The sequence below is a fragment of the Microcaecilia unicolor genome, chromosome 1 (genome assembly GCF_901765095.1).
Source record: "Microcaecilia unicolor chromosome 1, aMicUni1.1, whole genome shotgun sequence".
Classification (NCBI taxonomy): domain Eukaryota; kingdom Metazoa; phylum Chordata; class Amphibia; order Gymnophiona; family Siphonopidae; genus Microcaecilia; species Microcaecilia unicolor.
The window spans coordinates 128,514,064-128,539,220 of record NC_044031.1 but is presented as its reverse complement, the minus strand read 5'-3'; the positions used below and the strand labels follow the sequence as shown (position 1 = coordinate 128,539,220).

Sequence of the window (25,157 nt, the reverse complement as noted above, 5' to 3'; positions counted from 1 at the left end):
GCATTATAGAATAGCACACAGCCAGATGTGTGTGCAAGTTTTAATGAGTGACAATTCACGTCAATAACTAGTTGTTGGCACCCAATTATTCATGATTAAGAGTTCGTTAGCCAATTAATTTGTGCACACATCTCAGCAGCGCATTCAAATTTAGGCGCCATATATAGAATCTGGGCGATAGGCTAGTCAACTGGGGTCAGACTTCCCAAGTCAATACGGCATGCTCCATCTCTGGCCCCATTCAAATCCAGGCTAAAATCCCACCTTTTTGAGGCTACTTTTAACTCCCAATTTACCTGCTTAATAACCATGTTTTAATAAGTCCCATAATAAATGAAACCCCCTAGTTTCTTATTTGTCCTGTTTGTCTTAGATATACTGCAGGCTCTGTTGAGCAGGGACTGTCTTTAATGTGCTAGTGTACAGCACAGACTATACATAGTAGTACTATACAAATAAGCAGTAGTAATATCAGACAGCAATAGCATGTATGCAAAACTAAATGAATTTGAGACTTTAGTAAACACATGGGAAGCAGCATGGTATTCTTTCTTTTACATGATATTTACCATGCACTTACTAATGTCAAAATGCTTCAAGATCTAAACCTTTACCATATATGTTTAGTGGCATGGGAGCGTAGTCTAGTGGTTAGCGCACCAGCTTTGACGTCCAGAGGCTCAGGATTCAAATCCCACTGCTGCTCCTTGTGATCATGGGCACGTCACTTAACCCTCCATTGTCTCAGGTACAAAATTAGACTGTGTACCCTCCAGAGGCAGAAAAATAACCAATGTACCTGAATGTAACTCACCTTGATCTACTACTGAAAACGGCGTAAGCAAAATTCGAATTAATAAAAAATAATAAAAAAGGCCTAAAACTGTCTCTTTTCTTCAAATTTCCAGAGCTAATTAGCCCACAGTGAAAGGGAATTCTGCACGAATGGTGGAGTGGGGGAGGTGAAGGAATTTGGGAATGCTTTATCTTGCGTGGCTATCAGATAGGGATACAGTGTCCCACATGGTTGAAAACACATCACAAGCCCTAGAGGTTGGACATGGCCTAAGACACTATGCCACTGCTGTCCTCTTCCCACAGCCAAAACAGGATTACAAGGCATAAATGAGAGGGAGAAGGAAGCAAGTAAGAGGAAGAAGCATGAGAGTGGAGCAAATGGAAGGGATGAAGGAAGCAAGCGTGCAGGATTTGAAAGTGCTGCAGATTGTGTTTGAGGGTATCCAAAATGTTGGAAGGTGTGCTCTGAATAGAGAGCAAGGGAACTGGATGGTTGCAGTAGAGTGAGGAGATCGGAGAGAGTACAGGAAGATGAGGAGAGATTGAGTGTCAGGATCAAAGGAGATATGGGTGAACGGGGAGAATGAGTGAGGGCATCAGAGGTACTGTATGATATGTGTAAAGGATTAAAGAGTAAAGCGAGTGAGGCGATCAGATGAGCTTGGGTATGGGAAGATTGCCTTTCCAGATCCTGGATCCCCTCTTTTTCTCTTTCATCTCAATTGTTTTCCTTCCTCTACTCCCTGATTTCTCCATCCTCCTCTTTCTCTCCACTCCCATCTGAAATCGCTTCTTTACATCCTCTGAGAACCTCTGTTACCACAAACTGAAGAACACTTTCTTTTCCCATAGTCACTACACCCTCCCTCCCTTCTCGGTACTGATTTCAAAGATCCCTCTACCCCAAAATCAAATAAACTGGACACACAAGAAAAGCCAGAAAATGGCTTCGTTGTTTATAAAGATAAAAAAAAATTATACAAACATGCAAATATACGCAATTTTATACAATGTGACACAATTTTTGCAGAATTTCTGATCCTTTCCAAATTTTGTCACAGTTTTCGCCCTTGAACTGCTGCAGGAAACTGGGTAGTCATCATTTCATTCCCAAGCTGTCCATTTGAATCCTTTGATTTACCCAACTCATGACACAATTAAGCTTTTGAACAGAGAACAAGTCAAAAATATTATAAGGAGCATCAACACATTGCCAGAAAGGTACAAAAACATTTTTCAAAAATACAGCTCCTGGCTATTCTAATTCATTTCAGTGACGTCTTCAGTTGTTGCTACATTTTTATGAGACATTTTCATGGTTTTCAGACAAGCTGAAAGATGTTAAGGCCTTCCTGTGCCACACAGCAATGGCTAGTATTGGTTTAGAGTTTTCAAGTATTAATGGAACTCAGCAGGAACACTCAGTCTTCAAGTTCCAACTTGAATATGTTCATTGCTGCATTACAGAAGAAGAAGATGAGTGTTAACTAAGCTAGCATAAGTGATGCAACTAAATTATATTTGTTAAAATGAGTTTTTGAATGACAATTCTGTGCATGCCTCTGCTTGAACCGCCTAGTGGTTGTTTATGTTCTAAGGCCAGAACCAAGATGATCTACACTAAAATAGTCAAATTTGTCCACCTACTGAGACAGTTCCCTGAGGACTGCAGTCCAGTATCTTGTTGCTTCAACTTTAAATGTCACCAATTTCTATTTTGTAAAGCTTGACGATGTCTCCTCAAACCTCTTCCATTCCTGCCAAAGCGCACGCAACAATGATGCAATTGTCTTGTGGCTCTGCTTCCATTTTAATAGCACATGCTGTTATTTAATTATCATCAATACTGTCGTTAATGGACTCTAAAATGAAAATCATTCTCAACTGCACACCAAAAATTGCTCTATATCAGCCTTGCCACCAAGGATGATTTGTGCAATTCCAGGCATTTTAGTCATTATCTCGACCCTCAGTATGCATGCCAAAAGTAATTTTGGTGCAAAAACAGGAAAAAGAAATGACGAGTTTTACTGTCTACTCAATCTCCCCATCTTTTTTAATTTCGACAACACAATGGCTTCTTGTGTAATCCTGCAGTAATCTATCTTCCTGAACAAAGGCCATCTCTTTAAATGTGAAGCGACAGTGTACTACATTGAAATGCTTCTTTTTTTCTGTAAGGGTTCCATTTTATCTTGCGCACAGATACTTTGGAACATATAACATGTGACTGCCTTCAGTTTGCTATTAAATCAACATCTATAAAATCAAAGCCTGATCTATAATGTAGGGTGCCTCTTCAATGTCCTTTCATGCAGACCTTCTGTGTTGTAATTACTAGTGTTTATCTCCACATGCTGGTCAGATCAGGAATCCTGCTTATAGTCTTTTGTTCCTCATGGTGATTTGTCAGAGCTGGGACACAGGGCAGAAGAAAGCAGGGAGGTGGTAAATTAGCATGACTGTTCAATAGGGTTAGGCAGATGCATGGCTGCACTGTATGCCTTCACACCGGGACCTGCCCCAGTGAAAGAAAGAAGCAGACACTGACACTATTATTCCCACATAACATATAAAAATATCATCACCAAATACCAACAATACCTACTGGAACCCCCCCCCCCCCCCCCCCCTTTTATTATTTAAGCTGGGAAATACCAAGGAGCGAGGACATTGTGCCATTTTTCTTGCTTTGCTTGGAAATTCTTCCAGTCTGTTGTGAATACATTTGCAAATATGCCATCAGGCTTGTAAAGTGAAATTCGACAAAGTGCCTCATGAAAGACCCCTGAGGAAATTAAAAATCCAGGGATAGGAGGCAATTCCCCATTGTGGACTAGGAACTGGTTAAAAGAGAGAAAACAGAAAGTAGGGTTAAATGGCCAATTTTCTCAATGGTGGAAGGTAAATAGTGGAGTATAACAAGGATCTGTACTGAGGCTTGTGCTTTACAACATATTTATAAAAGATCTGGAAATGGGAACAAGTGAAGTTATAACATTTGCAGATGACACAAAATTATTCAAAGTTGTTAAACTATAAGTGGACTGTGAGAACTGCAGGAGGATCTTGTGAGACTGGAAGACTGGACACGCAAATGACAAATGAAATTTAATGTGGACAAGTGCAAAGTGATGCACATTGGGAAGAATAACCCAGATTATAGAAACACACTGCAAGGGTGAACATTAGGATTTGCCACCCAGGAAAAGGATCAGGCACTTTCATGGACAACACATTGAAATCTTCTGCTCAGTGAGTGTGGCAGTGGCCAAACAGGCAAACAGAATATTCAGAATTATTAAGAAAGGATTAGAGAAAAAAAACCCCAAATTATCATCATGTCTCTATAACGCTACATAGTGAGACTGTGCCTTGAGAATTGTGTGCAATTCTGGTCACCACATCTCAACAAGATACAGTGGAATAGGAAAAAAGTGCAGATATATTATTTTTGTGCTATCTTATGAAAATGTATAGGAATGTCAAACAGATATTAATTTGGTTCAAGCAACATAGACAACACAAAGTTGGTTATTTTAGAAGCCCTATTTGTGATTTGGATGTCCATAAACTAGCACACAGATGTGTATATCACATATATACCTAAATCCCGATCTTTAGAAAGCTGAGATGTAACCTGTAGGCCCCTCATCCTCCCAGAATGAGTAAGCTTCACTTAAGCATAGGTGTAATACAGGACTTCATTTACACACTCACAAATTTGCATTTCCTAAACTGTACTGACATTTTTACCAACTGTGGAAGGTATAAACATGACTTTATCAGGAGTCTAAAGAAAAAACATGGCTGCTATTGTCTACTGCTCCTAGGGCAGGCCCAAGGGTATCTGACACCGTAGGTGAAACTTCAGCCATGCGCCTGCCCCAGAGGCAGTTCAAGGCCCTACCTCCCCTCCATAGTCTAGTATTTCCTCTTCTACTTCCTATCCCATCCACCCCATGTCCAGCATCACCCTCCCCCCCCCATGTTCAGCATCTCCCTGTCCTTTCCCCAATGTACAGCATCTCTCTTTCCCTTGTATCCATCATCTCTCTTTCCCTCTTGCTCAGAATCTCCCCCTTCCTTCCCCTACATTCTGCACCTCCAATTCCCTTTCCCTTTCATGTACAGCATCTCCCCTTCCCTTTCTTTCCCTCACCCATGTCCAGTATCTCCCTTTCCCTAACTCCTCCTGTATTCAGCATCTCCCCTTCTCTATCCTGCCATAATATAGTATTTTTCCTTCACTTCTCTATCCCCCCATAATCTAGTATATCCCCTTCCCTATCATTCTGTAGTTCAGCATCTCCCCTTCCCTACCCCTCCTGTATCTAGCATCTCCCCTTCTCTTCTCTTCCCTATCCCACCATAATCCAGTATCTCCCCTTCCCTATCATCCCATAGTCCAGTATCTCCCCTTCTCTATCTCCCTCCAGGTATCCATCTCATCTCCTCTTCCTTTCCCTACCACTGTGCCCAATATTTCCCCTTCTTCTCTGCACCCTGCCAGGCCTGACACCAAACCACTGCCACCCTACTTCCACTGGGCCAAGACTGCACCAAAATGAAAGTGCAGTACAAGGCCTTGTGTTCAGGCCTATGCTCAATGCCTGCCCCATACAATCCCCTCCTTCGCAAACCGAGTAGGATGCAGTAGGATTCAAATGTAGAACTCTGCTGAAAGGTCTCACATCATCCTGACAACAGCTTTAAAATACTTCTCTCCCTATATGTCAGTGCCAGTGTTGTGCCCCCCCCAAAAAAAAAAAAAAAAAATTAGTGTTAGGGCTGGCCATGTATGTTCCTGCTTTTCTACAGCTTCTCCTATTAGCCTTTTCAGGTTAACAAGGACAGGGAAAGAACAAGGATAGTTCCCACTAAGCTTTTTAGAAATCAAAGCCACCTTAGCTTGTTTGCCCAGTATAGAAGTTAAGGAGGTAGTCTGAATAGGACTAATTATATATGTTTATTTATTTATCCAAATAAACTTTATTACACATCTCAAGACAGCATTCAAAGACAATGAAATACAATTCATCAATAAAAATAATTACACAATGAAAACATTCCTCAGATCACCTGTAGGCATACACCTTACCCATCTGTCCTTCTGCTCCATATATTCACTTCATTAACCTATAAATTCAGCATTAATCTTTTCTTTTCTTTTTTGTAAATGTCAAATATTTTCTTTCCTGCCTTAATACTAAGGGTACAAAGAAGGGGGTCCACGTCTTCCACAAAGAGACAAGCAAAGCACACAGGAGTGGAAGCGAAGCAAGTCCAAATGACCAGCCCAAGCAAAGTAGTAAGATCACCAAAACAAAGTTTATTAGGACCCTACACAGTCCATGTTTCAGCTAAGCACCTTCCTCAGGAGTCAAAACATAAAGAGTACAACAACGACCAGGAGCTAAAGAGCCTCTAAGAAAGAGGTGCAAATGTACTGCATCAGTGTAGAACACGGTCTCAAGGGAGAACCAGGTCCGGTCCAGCACACACAACAAGCATAAGGCAGCAATGGGTCATGAAGGTATTGAGAACCTTCTGTATAAAGGACTTTAAAAAACAAACACATCACTTTCAAGTGGATCTACAGCTTTACTGGAAATCGGGGCAGGAACAAAAAGAAATTGAATCTTCCTCTTCCTGAGAGCACCCACCCCCTGCTCACTTCTTTTCTTACCCGGCTACCTGCTTGACTCGCTACCTCCCTAAGGCTCCTTCCCCAGCAGTTCTGAGCACTGAAAAAAAAAGAGCTGCCAGTATGTACAGCGCTGCGTACGTCTAGTAGCGCTATAGAAATGATAAGTAGTAGTAGTAGTGTAACATGATGTCAGTTCAATTGTCAGAATTAAATATGCAGCAGAATTATTGAAATGTGTAGCATAGTATTGATTATGCTGAATCAGATACAAAAATACAGCTTTAAACATATATTTGACACTGCAGCAGAAACTGGCTCTGATAGCAGGGCTAGTCAATTAAAAACACTTAACAGAGACAAAAGCTGGCTGGGAGGGCCATCAAGACATCTCCGAAAACCAAAGACCCAAGAGACAGAAAGTCTGAAGAACCCATTGAAGACAAAGACTTCAGAGGAAAAGCATAAACAAGGCATCTGCTTGTTGCCTCAGATATGTATATCTGCCCCCTCCCATCAGCTATCAGCCAGGACATGTGCAGTAAGGAAAGACTTGTAATGTGATCATATGAACAGACTGAAACCTGTGCAAAAGCCCTCAAGCTATAGAAAGCCATTTGCCAGCAGATATCAAGGAAACATGTGACCATGCTTCCCTGCAAACTACAATACCCAAGATCCCCTGCAAACTACAATATCCAGGACTCAGGGAACATTATAAAAAGCCTGGACACAGCCCAGCTCTCTCTCTTGGGACCTGCCCAGCTCTCGCTCTCTTCCTGGGACCTGCAGCCCACCTGCCTCTGCCTCATGGCTTGTCACTGGACCACACCGTGCTCTCTGTAAGTTGTAACTTTTGATCTAGACCTGCTACCTGGCTTTAAGTGCAGATTCTCTGTAAGACCCTTACCTCTGGCTGCCACATTAATAGCTGCAATTGTATTATAATTGTAACTTTAAATAAACCTTTTGAATCTAAATATATAATGTTCTTGTTCTTTAAACCTGGTAATGCAGGTTAATGCAATCCAATAAATATATTTAATTCCTTGTATTCTTGCAATTGTAAATCATTCTTACCTTATAGGTAAGTGGTGGAGAAATTTTAGCGAGTGCTCTTAAAATATTCCCCTGCTCTTTGTTCTTAAATATCATATTAGGACTGTGACAATTTTGTAACATTTTTTAATGGATATTAAGAACATTTAAATTATTTCCTGTAACAATAGTAGTAGTAGAGCCACAGAATTCAAAAATGCTTGCGATAAACATAAAGGAATTCTGTTCAGAAGGAATGGATCCTCAGAAGCTTAGCGGAGATTGAGTGGCAGCACCGGTGGTGGGAGGCGGGGCTAGTGCTGGGCAGACTTCTATGGTCTGTGCCCTGAAAATAGCAGATACAAATCAAGGGCAGGTATACACATGAAGTAGCACATATGAGTTTATCTTGTTGGGCAGACTGTACACGTCCTTCTCTGCCATCATCTACTATGTTACCATCCTGCTTATTGTCGAACGAGAAGGCCGGCCATCTTCTGACACAAATCGGGAGATGGCCGGCCTCCTCCTAAAGCTGGCCAAATTGGTATAATCGAAGGCCAATTTTGGCCGGCTTCAACTGCTTTCTGTCGCAGAACCGGCGAAAGTTCAAGGGGGCTTGTTGGCAGTGTACCGAAGGCGGGATGGGGGCGTGGTTAAGAGATGGCCGGCTTCGGCCGATAATGGAAAAAAGAAAGCCAGCCCTGACAAGCATTTGGCCGACTTTACTTGGTCCCTTTTTGTTCACGACCAAGCCTCAAAAAGGTGCCCCAATTGACCAGATGACCACCGGAGGGAATGGGGGGTGACCTCCCCTTACTCCCCCAGTGGGGTCACCAACCCCCTCCCATGAAAAAAAAATATTAAAAAAAAAAATTTTTTTGCCAGCCTCTATGCCAGCCTCAAATGTCATACCCTGCTCCATGACAGCAGTATGCAGGTCCCTGGAGCAGTTTTAGTGGGTGCAGTGCACTTTAGGTAGGCGGATCCGGGCCCATCCCCCCACCTGTTACACTTGTGGTGGTAAATGTGAGCCCTCCAAAGCCCACTGTACCCACATGTAGGTGCCCCCCTTCATCTCTAAGGGCTATGGTAGTAGTGTATAGTTGTGGGTAGTGGGTTTTGGGGGGCTCAGCACACAAGGTAAGGGAGCTATACACCTGGGATCAATTTGTGAAGTCCACTGCAGTACCCATTAGGGTGACTGGTTGGTGTCCTGGCATGTGAGGGGGACCAGTTCACTACAAATGCTGGCTCCTCCCATGACCAAATGCCTTGGATTTGGCCGGGTTTGAGATGGCCGCCATTAGTTTCCATTATCGGCGAAAACCAATGGCGGCCATCTCTAACGCTGGCAATCTCTAAGGGTAGGCCAAATGTTGAGATTTGGCCGGCCCCGACCGTATTATTGAAACGAAAGATGGCCAGCCATCTTGTTTTGATAATACAGTTGGGTACACCGCTTGACGGGGCCGGCATTAGAGATGGCCGGCCCCATTCGATTATGCCCCTCTATGTAAACAGATGCTTCACGTCTACCCGTTCCACTCCACTCATTATTTTATAGCCCTCTATCATATTTCCCCTCAGCTGTCTTTTCTCCAAGCTGAAGAGCCCCAGACGCTTTAGCCTTTCCTCATAGGGAAGTCATCCCATCCCCTTTATCATTTTTGTCGCTCTTCTCTACACTATTTTCTCAAGAATCTTACCTAGAAAAGGAACAATTGATATTGGTCAATAACTACTCAAATCAACAGGGTCCAATGTAGCTTTCTTCAATAACGGCTTCAAAGTTACTTCTTTATCCAGGAAGACACCCTTACACAATGAATTTTTCACAATCAATCTAACCGATAGTGCAACCTTATGAACCAAGGATTGTAACACACTCGAACATGGATCACGCAAAGATCATGTAGGCATGACAGACTATTATTGCCTCAACCTTCTGATCAACCACCAACTCAAACGTACACCACTCAATATCCCTGACATCAGTTGAAATTGATACCCTCTATTGAACCTATATATTCACAACCTCCTTCAATTTCTTCACCTTCTCACATAAAAATGTCAAAAACATATCAGCATCTGATCCCTCAACACACTCCTGAATCTTATATCCGTTTCCTCTCTGCTTGTTGCAACTCAGATCTCACTTTCACAGTTCTCCAAGGACATGGGCAATAGTCCTTCTTCACCTCAATCTCTTTCTTTGGCAGAACAATATCCAATGCCTTATCCAAAGAATCCATCCACAAATCCATCATCTCATCCAGAGAATCCACATTTTCAACTTGTAGATTAGGGATCCAGGCTTTTCATAGATCAATTACTTCAAAACGTGATCAAATCTATAATGTCTCCTGAAATATCTCAAAGGCTTCCTAACCACAAGAACCTATCAAGTAAAAAACTCTAGCATATCATCACCGTGGAAAGCAGACTGTTGAGTACCACAAGGATCACTGCTATCACCGATCCTCTTCAACCTAATGATGACCCTACTAGCCAAGTCCTTATCCACCCAAGGTCTTAACCCTTCCATATATGCAGACGATGTTATAATATATATTCCGTACAAATCCAAACTGACAAAAATCACCAACGAAATCAAGCTCAGCTTAAACATCATGGACTCATGGGCAAATGCATTTCAACTAAAACTCAATAAAGAAAAAACACATTGTCTCATCCTCTCATCCCAACACAGCACGGACAACCCCACATCTATAACACCCCAGACTACACCCCCCCATCTCAGACAGCCTGAAAATTCTCGGCGTTACAATAGACCATAATTTAACACTAGAGAGCCAAGTGGCATCCACAACAAAGAAAATGTTCCACTCAATGTGGAAACTCAAACGCTTGAAACAATTCTTCCCGAGGGAAAACATTTTGCAACCTTGTATAATCAATGGTACTAAGCCACTTAGACTACTGAAATGGAATTTATGCGGGATGCAAAGAACAGACATTAAAGAACCTTCAGACCATTCAAAACATGGCAGCTAGGCTCATATTTGGAAAAACGCGATGTGAAAGCACAAAACCCCTCCATGAAAAACTACACTGGCTCCCAATCAAAGAACACATTGCCTTCAAAATCTGCACCCTGGTTCACACAATTATCCACGGTGAAGCCCCAGGATACATGACAGACTTGATCGACTTACCAACTAGAAATACATCAGAATCAACACGAACATATCTAAATCTGCACTACCCAAGCTGCAAAGGCCTCAAATACAATTCAACTTACGCATCCAGCTTTTCCTACATAATCACACAACTGTGGAACACATTACCAAAAGCCTTGAAAATGATGCATGACCACCTAAACTTCCGGAAATCACTAAAAACTAACCTGTTTAAAAAGTCATACCCTACCGATCCAACCTAAATGCCTGATCTCTGTGACACAACAAAAGTATGTAATGGATATAACTCAACTCTTCCATTGTATGATCCCTAATTGTGGCTGTGCCACACAAACTTTATCTTACCACAACATCACTTTGTATTTGTTCTCACCGGAGTCTGCAAACGCCTCTCCGGTACTATGTAAGCCACATTGAGCCTACAAATATGTGGGATACAAATGTAACAAATAAATAAATAAGTTTGTCTCTTGTTATGCTGGTATTTTTTCAGTTGCAAAGTCTAGTTACACCAGGTAGAACATATGGAGGCATATTTTCAAAGCACTTAGCCTTCCAAACTTCCATAGGATTCTTGGGGGTTGCTGGTAAAGTTTTGCAATGGTTTCACTTTTCTTATGGTTCGTTCTTTCTGTGTTACGTTTAATCATTCCACTTCTTCTACTAAATCTTTAATGTGTGGGGTACCGCAAGGCTCTATTCTGTCTCCACTTTTAATATTTTCCTAAGTCCACTTGCTGCTCTAATTCAAGAGTCCTGTATTTCCTTCCATTTAGATGTCGATGACATCTTACTACTTTATAAGGTTAACCCTTCTAATCCTGATTTAACGTCTCTTAAACGTCGTCTTTGGTCAATTGCACGGTGGCTTGCAGATCACCACCTTGTCTTGAATTGTGACAAGATGGTAGCATACTAGCTGACTGGTCATCTTTCTATTTTCATCATTTCACTTATGTGGTTGGTACTCTGATCTCGTTGGTACTCTGATCGCCCTGGTTTCTAGTTTTTGCTACTTGGGTGTATATCTTGACTCTAGTCTTTCTTTTCAACCACAAGTTTCAGCCCTATGTAGATCTCAATTTTCCCTTTTGCATCAGTTGAGATCAGTTCTTTTGCTCTTTGATCATGATACATTTCATTCTTTTATTCTGTCTCTTATTAAGACATGTATGGGCTACTGTATTGTTGTTTATTTTGGAATTCTTACTTAAAAGGTTGCAAATGTTACAGAACACAGCTATTCATTTACTTTGTCATTTAAAGAAATATGACTATGTTGCATCAGTCTTACAGGATCATCATTGGTTACCGGCGTCATATTTTACTCAGTTTAAAGCCTTACTTTTGGCTTTTAGGACTTTTTGTCAAGGTACTGCTATTTATCCTCATTGACCATTCCATATTCTTCAGTGAGAGTCCTGCAATCTATTAATGATCATCGCATGGTGTTACCGGGGCCTCGTTTCACTCAGTTGGCGTTAACGCATCATGGTGCTTTTTTCTTTGCTGTCCCTCACCTGTGGAACTCCATGCCTTTGATTTTGTGCAGTGAATCTAACCTGCCAAAATTTAAGTTGGGGTTGAAGGCGTGGTTGTTCCAGCAGGCTTATGCTGATGATGATGGCATAGAGGGGTACTGATGCCTGGGAGAGAGTGTATGTTTACATTGTTATTTCTTGGTTGCTTGTGTTGCTTTTCTGTTATATATTATAGTTCTTTTCTTTTACTTTTAACTAATTGTATTGTTAACTGCTTTGCTCTGTTTGTCAGTTAAGGCAGTATATCAAATCATGAATAAATAAATAAACCTTCCTAGGCGGATTACATGTATACATATATAATCAAATAAAACCAAGCAAAATAAACAACACCTTTAAAATACATGAGACATAAAATTTGAACAAAGCTGCCATGTAAATCAATACATAAACTTAAGCCCTTGGGATAGCCCGGGAGATAAAATATGCCTTCAAGCTTTCTTAAATGCCTCAGTTGTAGGGACCAGTCTCTACTCAACCAGTAGCATATGCCATTCCTGTGGACCTGCTAGAGAAAAGGAGTGCAATATGCGGCTCCATTTTCGGATGCAGGCAGTTATGCTGGAGCAAGCAAAGCCTTGATGAGGTCTGGAGTTGCCTCTTCCTGTGAAGGAAATACCGGAAGGAGAGGAGAGCCAGTGGGTTTGCTCTTACCAGGAGCCGCGGCCGGTCATCGGATCGGCATGAGAAGCACCAAGTCAGAGACTGGGTCAATTGTGGCTGTGGAGGATTCAGATGAGATCATGCTTGCTTCTATATGCCGGCTAGGATTGCCACTGCCTTCCTGTACACATTAATTGATTTGATTTGCTTACTTTATTTTTTGTCTATTAGATTGTAAGCTCTTTGAGCAGGGACTGTCTTTCTTCTATGTTTGTACAGCGCTGCGACGCCTTGTAGTGCTATAGAAATGCTAAATAGTAGTAGTAGTAGTAGTATATGGAGGGCAATAACCATGCTGACTAAAACAGTGAGCAGCAGGATGGATCAGGTGGAGAAAGTGGTTGAGGCTAACATCTAGGGTTTCTAAACTTGAAACATTAGATGAAGAAAGTCTGATTGAAAGAAAACAAATGAAACTGATTAAGAACTCTGAGGCTATTTAATATGTTGGAGCAGATGGAAAATTCTATTCGAGCCTGTAACCTAAGATTTTTTAACTTTCCTCAGGTACAGATGTTAGCAGCAAGAGAGGTATTTAAGAAGTATACGTTGGAAATATCAAAACTGCCCAATGAATCACTACCTCCAATAAATAAGATCTACTATCTCCCTTGCATAAAGAAACAAACGTTGGAACTATCTGGAATGGATTTAAGTGCTGACAGTTTAAATACAACTGAATTTTTGGAGACCTCTCAGGAATTGATAGAAACCCGGAAAACACTTCTGGTATCCTTCATGTTCAAATCTGATAAAAATGCAATAATGTGTTTGTGTTTTATATACGGGTCAAACATTATGGTGTTTTCCTGATGTGGGTAGGGAGACACAACAGAGACGTAAGTCTTTTCTGGCTCTTCGCCCGTGAGTTCAACAAAATGGTGGGGAATTTTTCTTGCATTTTTCAGTTAGATCTGGTAAAATTTCATAATGTGAGATATATATTCTGGTGTCCTTTTACTAAACTGCGGAAAAAAGGGCCCTGTGGTAGCAGCAAGGGCTGTTTTTCCCACACGCCAGGGCCCTATTTCCACAGCAGGTAAAAGCCCCCCCCCCCCAAAAAAAAGGCCACGCAGTGAGAGAACTCTTACCACGTGGCCATGCAGTGGGGAGCCCTTACCACCACCCATAAATAAGTAGTCCAATAGTTTATTATAAGATATCATGAGGCAGGCGTTGATGCAGTATGTGTGATTATTATACACTAAGTTTTGTCGGACCACACCCTGAGGCAGCAGTTGCAAAATGTGCTGCATGCTGGTGGGGGCATCCGTGTCCTTCAATATTTGAAAGGTAAGTGTCAAGCAAGTATGAGCTGAAGTGATTCCATTTTTAAATGTTTAAAAGTGTTTTCTACAGAAGAGAAACTCACTTTGTAAAATGATGATTGGGGAACCTGCTTTTGAACTTTCAGACTACATATTTATCAGTAAGGAGATCTTGTGGATGTTATTTAAATAAAAAAAAAATTGAAAAAGAAAGAAGTTTTTCGATTAATCATACTTAAACTTGTGGTATTGGGAACTGTGACTGAAATTATAATTGAGTACAGCTTACAAAATGATACCATGATATATATACTTGTTCTATCTCAACCCCCATAATTTATTTCCTATCCCTTCCTTTCCTGCATCCTTGCAGCGTACTTCCCCTTTCCACAAAACACAGAATACACCATGCCTCCTCCACAGCACCTCTAACCCCAAATTTAAAAACATGCCAAACTACCCTACACAAACCTGCTGTACTATCCTCCACCTAATCCCCCCCTATTACCATATGCCTCAAACCCAAAGATACTCCAGCATCTCCTACACAATTTTATAATTTCCCTCAAGTACTGCCCAAAGACCAAAATAATGCAAAAAAAAAAAAAAAAAAACCTCTAAAAACTGATTTTCCCACCCCTAGTCCAACTCAAATATCCTACAAAATAATGTATAAAAACTATCCCATTCTATAAAAATATCAATAGCAACTGTAAACAAATACACAGTATCGCATGAATCTCGCACGGAGGATGGCACGCCCCATTATTGCATATCAAGAGCAACATGAAGCTTCTGCCATTTTAAAGGGACAAGAGTCATGAGCTGATGACCTCACAGCTGCTCTGGGAAGACAGAACCCAGGGCTTCCAGAATAGCTCACAACAAGCATCAAAGCATTTCAATCACTGCAGATAACAGCCACCTCTTGCAGACACATGACTGCTGGGTCACTCACAAGCAAAAACAACAGGCAGCTGGCAAAATACCAATTTGTTGTGGCTTTAAAGGGCTGATGATGTCACAGCTGCACCAAGAAGACAGAGCACACCGACTTCTGGAGCAGCTCACAAAAAGCATCTAAATGTTTCGGTGACTATAGATGACAGCCTATTTCACAAGCAAGACAATAGTCATATTCTTTTACAAGGGATTTAATTGTTTCAGTTTGGCCAGTGTTCAGATCTGTACAGCCTATCTAATGGTGAATGATGCGAGAGACAGCTTCTTGACATGCATGGGGTAGCTGGCTAAGGATAATGACTGCTGAAATAATGGTGGGGGAGTCAATGTTTAGTGGCAGCTCTAGCCTGGATCAATCATGTTTCTACAGGGACTTCTAATAACTAAGTAATGCATCACTGCTCTTCAAGATCCTCTCTGTGCCACTGAGAATTATTTCAGAATATTAAGTAGTCACTGTTCAACAGCAATACATGTACATTAGGGATGTGCACTATCAAAATGGTTTAGGCGTGTTGTTGGAAAACTTGCACCCCCCCTTCCCATTTTCCTTTTCCATACACATACTTCTAAACCAACACTACCTCAGCCATTTTTTGAACACAAGGTACCTAGATTTACACACACAATTTTATTGTTTATTAGAATTTCCTATACCACCCAATCCAAACAAATGGAGCTAGGTAGTTTAGAATTCAGAAAGGAACTCCAATATCTTGATAGAAAGAAACAAAAAGCATACATACTATATCATCCATACAAAAAAAAAACTAAAGTTAAAATCTAGAAACCACATCGGTAAAGCTAATTTAAGTTGCTGATCTATTTTTACCCAAGTAAAAAGCACCTAAACCTTTGAAAATGTATCCCTACTTGTTGTAGACAATATAAAGATACTAGTAAAAAAGGCCCGTTTCTGAAACAAATGAAATGGGCACTAGCCAGGTTTTCCTCGTAGTGTGTATGTTTGAGTGAGTGTGTGTGTAGGAGTGTCTGTGTGTGAGAGAGAGACAGTGACTGTGCGATTGTGTGTCAGAGAGAGTTTGTGTCTGTGTGGTTGTGTATCTGTGAGTGAGTGTGTGTGTTTCAGAATGACTGTGTGCGAGTGCGTATGTGAGACACAGTGAGTGTGAGAGAGTGAGTGTTTCCCCCCCCCCCCTACTCCTCTCTTCCCCTTTGCCCCCCCCCCTCTCTCGCCCCTCTTATGATAGCTAAAGTAGCATCCCTTCCCTTACGGGTGAGGGCAGGGCGAAAACACTCATGTGCAAATTTTGATCTACACCACCACAGATTTAGAATGTTGGGACTTATGAAGGCTTCATTAGAATGTTGGAGGTGTGTTTTATATAGAGAGATACAAAAGCTAGAGGCAATTGTATTTTAAGCATAGCTCATCCATAAAATCTTCAAGACCCTTGCTTAACAACATATAAAGCTAAATTTGACTCTGGAACGGAGTGTGAGAGGGAAGGTGGAAATTGGAGGAAATATTTTTTCACTCAAACAATAGTTAAGCTCTGGAACTTGCTGCTGGAGGATGTGGTAACAGTGGTTAGCATATCTGGATTTTAAAAAGGTTGAGACAAATTCCTGGAGGAAAAGTTCATAGTCTGTTATTGAGATGGACACGGGGGAAGCCACTGCTTGCCCTGAGATTGGTAGCATGGAATGTTGTTGCTATTTGGTTTTCTGCCAGGTACTTGTGACCTGGATTGGCCACTGTTGGAAGCAGGATACTAGGCTAGATGGACCACTGGTATGACCTAGTATGGCTATTCTTATGTTCTTATGACCTGGGACCTCATTTTTGCAGCAAGGGACTGTTTTTTTATTTGAGATCATGCTTCTATGTATTAATTTTTGGACCTGGGACACCACTTTTTCAGCGAGGGAACCAATTTTTTTTTATTTGAAACAAGGGAGCCATAATTTATAACCTAGGACCTCGTTTTTTCAGTGAGGGAACAATTAAATTTTTTTGAGCTGCACTACAGTATTTGACCCGAAAGCCTGCTATTTCTGCTAGGGAACAATTTGATCTGAGACCTTGCTTTTTCAGCGAGGAAACTGTTTTAGGATTTGAGACTATACTTCTATGCAGTAATTTTTGGACCTAGGACCCCACTTTTCCTGCCAGGGAACCACTTTTGATCTGAGACTGTGCTTTTGGAGCAAGCGAACTATGATTATTTGAACATTGGATGATGGTAAAGGAAGTGCTAAAGAATGTTTTGAGCTGAGACTTGCTTTTAAAGTTTGGCAGCAATTTTTGGACCTGACAAACTGTACTATATGATCTGAGATCCTGCTTGATCCAAGGCTGTGCTTTTACAGTAAGCAAATCATGGTAAGATTCTTGTGCACGAGTTTTATGTAGTATAGGAATGTACACCTATTCCTGTTTGCTCATTTATATTTACAGCACTTTCTTTATTCTTACTCTCACTCTTAGATCCGGAGAGTGTCAAGTTTAATTTCTGATGTATTGATCTCTGCTTCAAACTGTTATTGACTGGCGAAGACAAAGCAGTGAGCTCTGCTCAGTTCACATTGCCTGCTGTGGAAGATAACTCTAGTGAGGCTGAACATGCAGTAGATAAATATGGTTCCCTTGCTCGGTTCTGTATTTTTATTTACACTGCCTCTGTACAAGTAGTACAATCATGCCCTACACTGTACAATTTTTCTTTATTGTTGTTGCTGATTAGTGTTAATAAATAGTATTTTTAAATACAGATACCCTATTCCTGTTTTTTATGCATAAAGTGTGTTTTCCATGCATTTTTTAAGGGGTTGCCATTGTTTTCCGTATTATCTGACTTTTCACTTATCCGACAACGGGCCAGTCCTATTTACAGCGGATAATCAAGACTGTACTGTATTTGCTTTTTGCACATTGATAGAGTCAAAGCAATTACTATTATTATCACTATTAATAATCCTTGCTCACTCAGCATGTCATTTGAAAAACAAACAAAGTAAAAGCAGCTCACATACAAATACCAAAACAAGTAACTAAAAAGAAGTGGTTTATTGAACAGTTCATTGAGACAAGTGAATCTGTTTGTGTGAAGAAGTGAATAGATGGTTTGATTTTTACTATTAGGGGTATACTGTGTTTTTACCCCTGACACAGCCTGAGGGCAAAACATGGCCACATCGGGTAACTGTTCAATAGATCACTTCTTTTTATTTACTTGTTTTGGAATTTTTATGTGATCTGCTTTTACTTTGTTCGTATCTGAGTAGGCAGATCAGTGCCTCTTGTTTTTTATGTCATTTGAAAAAGACATTTAACACAACTATAATTGGAAGAGGAGCTGAACTTTGGAATTCTTTACCTCTTGGAACTAAACTGATAATGGACTATGTGGGATTTCAATGATCAGTGACAACTTGGCTTTTTCAAAAATACTTTAGATAATGATATCGTCCTTGGGAACTGAATTTTATTTCTTACATTGTTATATTGATTGTATTTGGACCATGCAGAAGTCTTAAGATCTTTGTATTTGACTGTATTCTTTTTTAGAATGATTGTTCTTCGCCTTGAACTTGATGGTAAAGTGGATTATAAATGCTAAAGTTAAATTAAGTTTAATTTCTTTTATTGATTTTTGATACAGATACCATCAAGAGCTCACAACATAACAACAAATAACATTTTACAAAGTAAGGCAATACCGGAGCTCACATGTAAGAAGAAGCAATCTACATTCAGAATCAAATTAAGTGAAAACAAGAGAGAGGGAGGAAAGAGGAAAAGAAGAGGGAAAGGGGAGGGGGGGTTGGAGAATACAAATCAAAGTATAACGCATGCACATGCCAAAAAAACACATCAAATTAAGTACCTATCTTTGTACGGTATCAAAATAAGCAACAAGTGGTAGCCATTTTTCCCTATATGAAGCAAAACGAGAAGATTTCTTTGCAAGATGTGATTCAAATTTGTAAATTTAGAGCACTAAGTTCCACCATTCCTGGTAGCCTGATGTAAAGACTTCCAATGGGAGAAGATTACCTTCAATGCTAAAGAAACCAGGGTGCTAACAAGAGCCCCTTCACTAGGAGTCAGCAGACTCTTGTAATACTGATCCCTGAGAATCACAAATTGATAAGTGAGTGAGCCAGGAAGGTGAAAAATGTCTACCAGCTGCGACCAGATTTCCAGCCAATACTGACGAAGGCACACACATTCAAAGGTAAGATGCTTTACAGTACGCACTTGAGACTGGCAAGGCCGGCATATACTAGAGTTAGAGGAATTGATAACATGCAACTTCTAAGGCATCCAAAGAGATCTATGCATAAAGAAATACATAGACTTTATAGTATTAGAAGAGTTAGAGCACCGGAAGTTAAATTAAGTTAATATATTAATGAGTGTGTTATTTTATTTCAAGGATCACATATTGAGAAGGAAAGATGAAAAGATTGGAAAAGGTTAAAAAAAGAAAAGAAAAATCAAACTTTTAGGATTTCCCATGAAACTTCTTAATAAAGATTGCTGAAAAACTACACCTTCTCCAAATGACGAATGAATATTAGGTAGAAAGACTGCATAATGATGAGACAATGGTGATGAAATACACCATACACATACTGCCAAACAAAAGGTGTTGAGGTTCAAAAGTTGGTTTAGACTGTTTCTGTATCTTATTGAAACAGGCTTGGTTAAAAAGTAGTGTGCAAAGACCCAGCTCTAGTAAAAAGTGAGGATTAGCCTGTCACTGAAAATGTAAACAGACTGCTCACAGGCAGCTTAATTTCTGAAATTAAAAAGTCCTAAAAGGATTGTTGCTGAGAAGTACAAAGTGTTACTGGGTCTGACTCATGCCCGGAATGGGTCTGGCTCTGCTTTCAAGAGTTCTTGTTAACCTGCAAATCAGCTTAGGCACAATTCACCCAACAAATCTGGTCTCCAGAGGCAAACAGCAGAAAGAGTTTAAATTAGGGCTGCCATATAAGCAAATATTTGGATGGTATTTGGCTAAAACAGAGATTTGGAATGATTTAAACAAACAGATATTCTGTGCTTGAAAACTTCACTGAGGGCCAAATTCACATATTGCACCTGAAAAATCGGTGCTTAAGCATGATTCTATAAAGAGTGTGCACAACTTAACTGAACAAGCTAATCAGCGCTAATTGGGTGGAAATCAATTATCAGCACTAACTGGCAATAACTAGAATTTAGGCGCATATCCAATTCTATAATGGACTGAGCCTAAATCCCATCATGCAAAACAATCTGGGGGCGTGGTTGGGGCGTTCCTGGATTTTATGCGTGTTGATACAGAATCACGCCTAAGTGCGCCTAACTTAGGAGTCAGTATTTAGGCCTGTTTATAGCAGGCCTAATTGCAGCCACCTACAGTTACGCCCACCTTAGTAGTGCTAAGCGTGAATCTATAAAGGAAGTATACTCTTTATAGAATCTCACTAAGCGTATCATATTATCGGCGCCGATTTTTAAGTGCTACTTATAGAATTTACCCCTGAACTCTCCACTCAGACCACAGACCTGCCAACATAGATCGATATATAAGCATATTTTACTCTCAAGCTTTCAAATCAGAATACAGTACTACTCCTAGGCCAGTGCTTCTCAACATTGTCCTGGAGGCACACTTTCCCAGTGAGGTTTTCAGGATTATCCTGATGAATATTCAGACAATACATTTACATATTTTGGAATCTTAACCATGTGAAAATCTGTCTCATCCATGTTCACTGTGTTAATCCTGAGAAATTTAGGAAGCGATTACAGACTTTACAGAATGCAATGGGCTAGGGTTACCATATTTTGTCCCCCAAAAAGGAGGACACATGCCCCGCCCCCACCACACACCCAGTCCCCTTTCACACCCTCGCTCCACCTCCTGTCACATACCCCATCACCCCCCCTCCCCATCACCCCCCTCCCCTTACCTTACTACTGCCCTGGTGGTCTAGTGACCTCTTCGGGGCAGGAAAGAGCCCCCTCTTTCCTGCCCGGAGCGCTAACTTGCATGCATCCTTCCTGTTGGTGATCCTCGGCGCCAATTCAAAATGGCCACCGAGAGTTGAAGTCTCGTGAGGTCACTTCAACTCTCGGCAGCCATTTTGAATCGGCGCCGAGGATCACCAACAGGAAGGATGCATGCAGGGCAGTGCTCCAGGCAGGAAAGAGGGGGCTCTTTCCTGCCCCGAAGGCGGAAGAGGTCACTAGACCACCAGGGCACTAGTAAGTAAGGAGAGGGGAGGCTAGCAATCTGCCAGTTTGTCCGGATTTCTGGACAAACGGGCAGGCTGGTGGGCGGGCCGTCCGCCCGCCTGTTTGTTCAGAAATCCGGACAAACGGGCAGATTGGCAAAACTCGCCCCGTTGCCCGGACATGCCCTCAAAAAGAGGACATGTCCAGGTAAATCCAGACATATGGTAATCCTACAATGGGCAGACTAATCTGTCAGGCAAGAAATGGGAACTTGTGACTCCATTTCTGAAAACTCTACACTGGTTGCCAATAAAAGTCCAGTTTTATTCAAATTATGCTCTTTAATATTTAGAATCATCCAAGGATTGACACCACCCTATTTAATGCTGTTAGTTCCTTCTTTTTCTTCTTCTAGAACACATCCACTAGAATCAATTGACCATTCATGTTCCATCTACAGCGAACATAAAATATAACTGGATATGGTCTTTGCTTTCCTATCAAGCCGCCAAAGTAGGGAACTGTATCTGATGTTCTAAGATTAGATTCAAATTATTTAAGTTTTAGCAGGAGGTTAAAAACTTATTTGTTTAAATACTTCTTGGATGACTAATTTTTATTATGTTTATTTTCTTTATGGTTATTCTGATAATAAGCTGAATCTTCCCAGGGTCTAGCTGACTAATCTCTTATGGTAAATGGCATTGAACTACTTGTTTGGAATTTGTGGTATATAAGCTAATTTATTATATTGTAAAACCCCACTGGCTGTGCCTCCAGGAAAGGGTTGAGAATGCCTCATCTCTGGTTCACGAAAACAGGAGCAATTTCTTTGTTTACCAGCAGACCTTACCTGCAATCCATGTCCTGATTCAAAGTGTTCCTCAATGCTTGTGATTCAACAAACTCTTGCCATGACTATTGTTTTTTCCAAATACCCTCATGCTTTCACCAGTCTCTGGTTGCAATTTCATGTTGGGTATTGTAAATATTGATGACACTAAAGGATAGAAGAAAATGGGGATCTGATTACAGTGTTTGAAATCTTCAAATCAGAAAAAAAGGACAGGCTGTGACATCACAAGAATGCCATACAGTGTGTTTATGCTGTTTTCTTTCTTTCATTTTTTAAAAATTTTTCACGTATACTTGCAAATTCTCTGTTGCATCATTGTTTTTCTGAATGAAAACAAGTTCTTTGGCTGTAAGGTAAATGTTTTCCAGATTCGTGACTATATATGTTTTCTTTGTTTCAAGTCTGTGTTTACAATGATATGAAGGCTAAGCCAACATAAAAATCAATGTCTTATTTGATATTAGGCTGGTGGGAGTTTATTTATTTATTTACTTTTAAAGAGTCATACGCTTCATAAGGATTATCTCCGAGACACAGCAGCAGCATTTCTGTGACTTTAAATTTCACTGGCGGCATTTTGCAAAACTTTCTTTCAAAACATAATGATTTTTCATCTTTATTCTCCCCCCTTCAAAAGGGTTGACGCTGCCTGATGTTTAAGCGTTATGCAAAGCCTCGACTCGGCCAATGATTATAGCCTTACGGTTATGCTTCTGCAAACAACCTGCTGTGAGCTGATAAAAGGATTAAAGCAGTCAAAGTTCTTAATCTGTGAAATTACAAATTAAATTCTCATATTAAAAATACCACCCAGAGGTGTTTTTTTGTGGTTGTCAATCCCCTCTGGTGTTCTGCATACATTGTACTTATTAATGGCTGGGACAAGCCTTTCTTTGCTGGCGGCCTGCTGCCCAGTGATAATACCCAGGTATTTAGGTTTGCTGATAGAGCTGGGTTTAAACACTGACTGATAAACTAAGTGGTGACTGGGTAATAAGCCTGTATCAAGAGAAAAGTGCTACTACAGAATTCAGACTATCAAAATCCAGACCAGTGGAAATCGTCCAGAGATTGAGATATCACCAGCATAAAATGACGATTGTGATCCCTTTACATTTTGTGGAACACAAAACAGTATTGCGTGTCTGATAGCTGGAATGAATTACTAAATTGCTTCCCACCATACAATTAGCAAAAGAAGATGTTTAAATGACCAAAGCTCATAATGGACACTACATAACCTCTCCTCTCTTCAATCCCCATTGTGTCTGAAACGCATGAACCTTATTCGACCATAACATCACCTTGTAATTGTTTCTCTACCGGACTTGGCGAACACCATTACGGTACTATGTAAGCCACATTGAACCTGCAAATATGTGGGAAAATGTGGGATACAAATGCAACAAATAATAAATAATAAGGGAACACAGAAAACTTTCTGTGTTTTTAGTTCTCTTGGTTCATTGGTCAAGACGATGAGGACTGGGGAGCAGTGGCAATTAGGTGCACTGGTCACCAGAATAATATGTAAGATGGGTGATTTATGGTTATACTGCTGCAATGATCAGATAAGCTATACCTTCTATCAGTCACGTTGTGGTATTCTAAATTAACTTGAGCCGGTGAAAACTGTTTGTGATCTGACCAAAATACTGGGCATTATAGTAATCTATTTTTATCACAGCATGAACCACTGTGATCCAATTCATCTTCTTGATGGACAGAGGGAAATGTCGTAGTTGCTGAAGTTTTAGAGGTATCAAGCAAGGAAAGGGGAAAAAAAACCAACACTTCCACATCTCTATATATAAAAGGCACCACCAACGTTCTAAATGAAGCCTCCAGCCGGAAGTGTGAAGGGGGAGAGATATCCGGTTTCCCCATGAGTGTCTGCCCCGCCCTCGCTCTCTCTGTAACACAAACAGTGAAGAAAAACACAGCAAAGCACAAAATCAAATCGCTCTCTCTGTAGCAGTGAAGGACTCAGAGGGGGGAGGGGAGAGAGGGCAGAAGCCCTCACTATCTCTGTAACACAAACACAGCAGGAAACTTAACACTGAAGGACTGGACTCCGAGGGGGGAGGGGACAGAGAGGACAGACAACATGGGTAGGGAGAGAGGGCACAGGGCAGGGACACACACACTCCCACATGCACACAGAAGAAAACCTTGCTAGCCCCCGTTTCATTTGCATCAGAAACGGAGCTTTTTTACTAGTCAATTAATGTAATAGAAAAAAGAAGTGTGTTAGATGAGCATCAATGGTAGAAGACATATATTGTCTGAATTACATGATAACACATCCAGCGTTGTGGAATCATCAATGCAATGTATTGGCTATGAGATCTCTTATAGCCTCAAGCTATTTCAGATCTGCAGCACAAATTCTGAAATAATCATCTGCCTCTTAAGCTGGAATGCATTTTTTTGGATTTTTAAACTTTTGTAATTAAAATTAGGGAATATACTGCATTTGTGCCGGAGACAGTACACACTGTGCAGATACATTCTAGAACATGGTCGGACCACACCTCTCTTAGCATAAAGATAATTTATAACATCACAAGACCCTCCCCTGCACAGTGGCGATTGGATGATAGCTTATTGGCAGACCCAAATATAGTGTCGCGATTATAACAGACATAAAGGAGGCGTTCCAAGATGGCGACCTGAATGCTGCTGTTGAGAGCGGTTCGAGAAGCGCTGGAAGAAAAAATTTCCTACAATGCCACATACTAAACGTAAAGGAGCGGTGAGGACCCAGCTGCCGAGGGCACTTACTTCAACTCCAGATCAGCAGACTCTCGACTGTTTTATACAGCGAACCATGCAGGAGCCCGGTTTGGCGACTCCGCTGTTGAGCCGAGACGAGGGAGCGTCAGAGCTTCTAGGATGAGAGGTTTCCCTCACGCCGCCGGAGTTGGTACCGCCTCCCTGCCCAGCGAAGGTCAGAGGTGAGGAAACCCCATTTGATGCGGAAGGCGCTGCTAGCGGCGTTTCGATCGGCGGATCACCTCAAG

At 41.0% G+C, this 25,157-nt stretch overlaps 1 protein-coding gene across 5 annotated transcripts in view; it reads right to left on the bottom strand.

Annotated features, from left to right (window-relative positions):
• The window catches only part of CDK14 (cyclin dependent kinase 14), an 857,524-nt gene that overhangs the window by 159,288 nt on the left and 673,079 nt on the right, over window positions 1–25,157 (bottom strand). For all 5 annotated transcript variants that reach the window (XM_030200090.1, XM_030200096.1, XM_030200123.1 and 2 more), the window contains one exon: window positions 22,132–22,278. In XM_030200090.1, coding sequence (XP_030055950.1) covers window positions 22,163–22,278 — 116 coding nt within the window. In that variant the 3' untranslated portion in view covers window positions 22,132–22,162. The remainder of the gene's footprint in view (window positions 1–22,131; window positions 22,279–25,157) is intronic.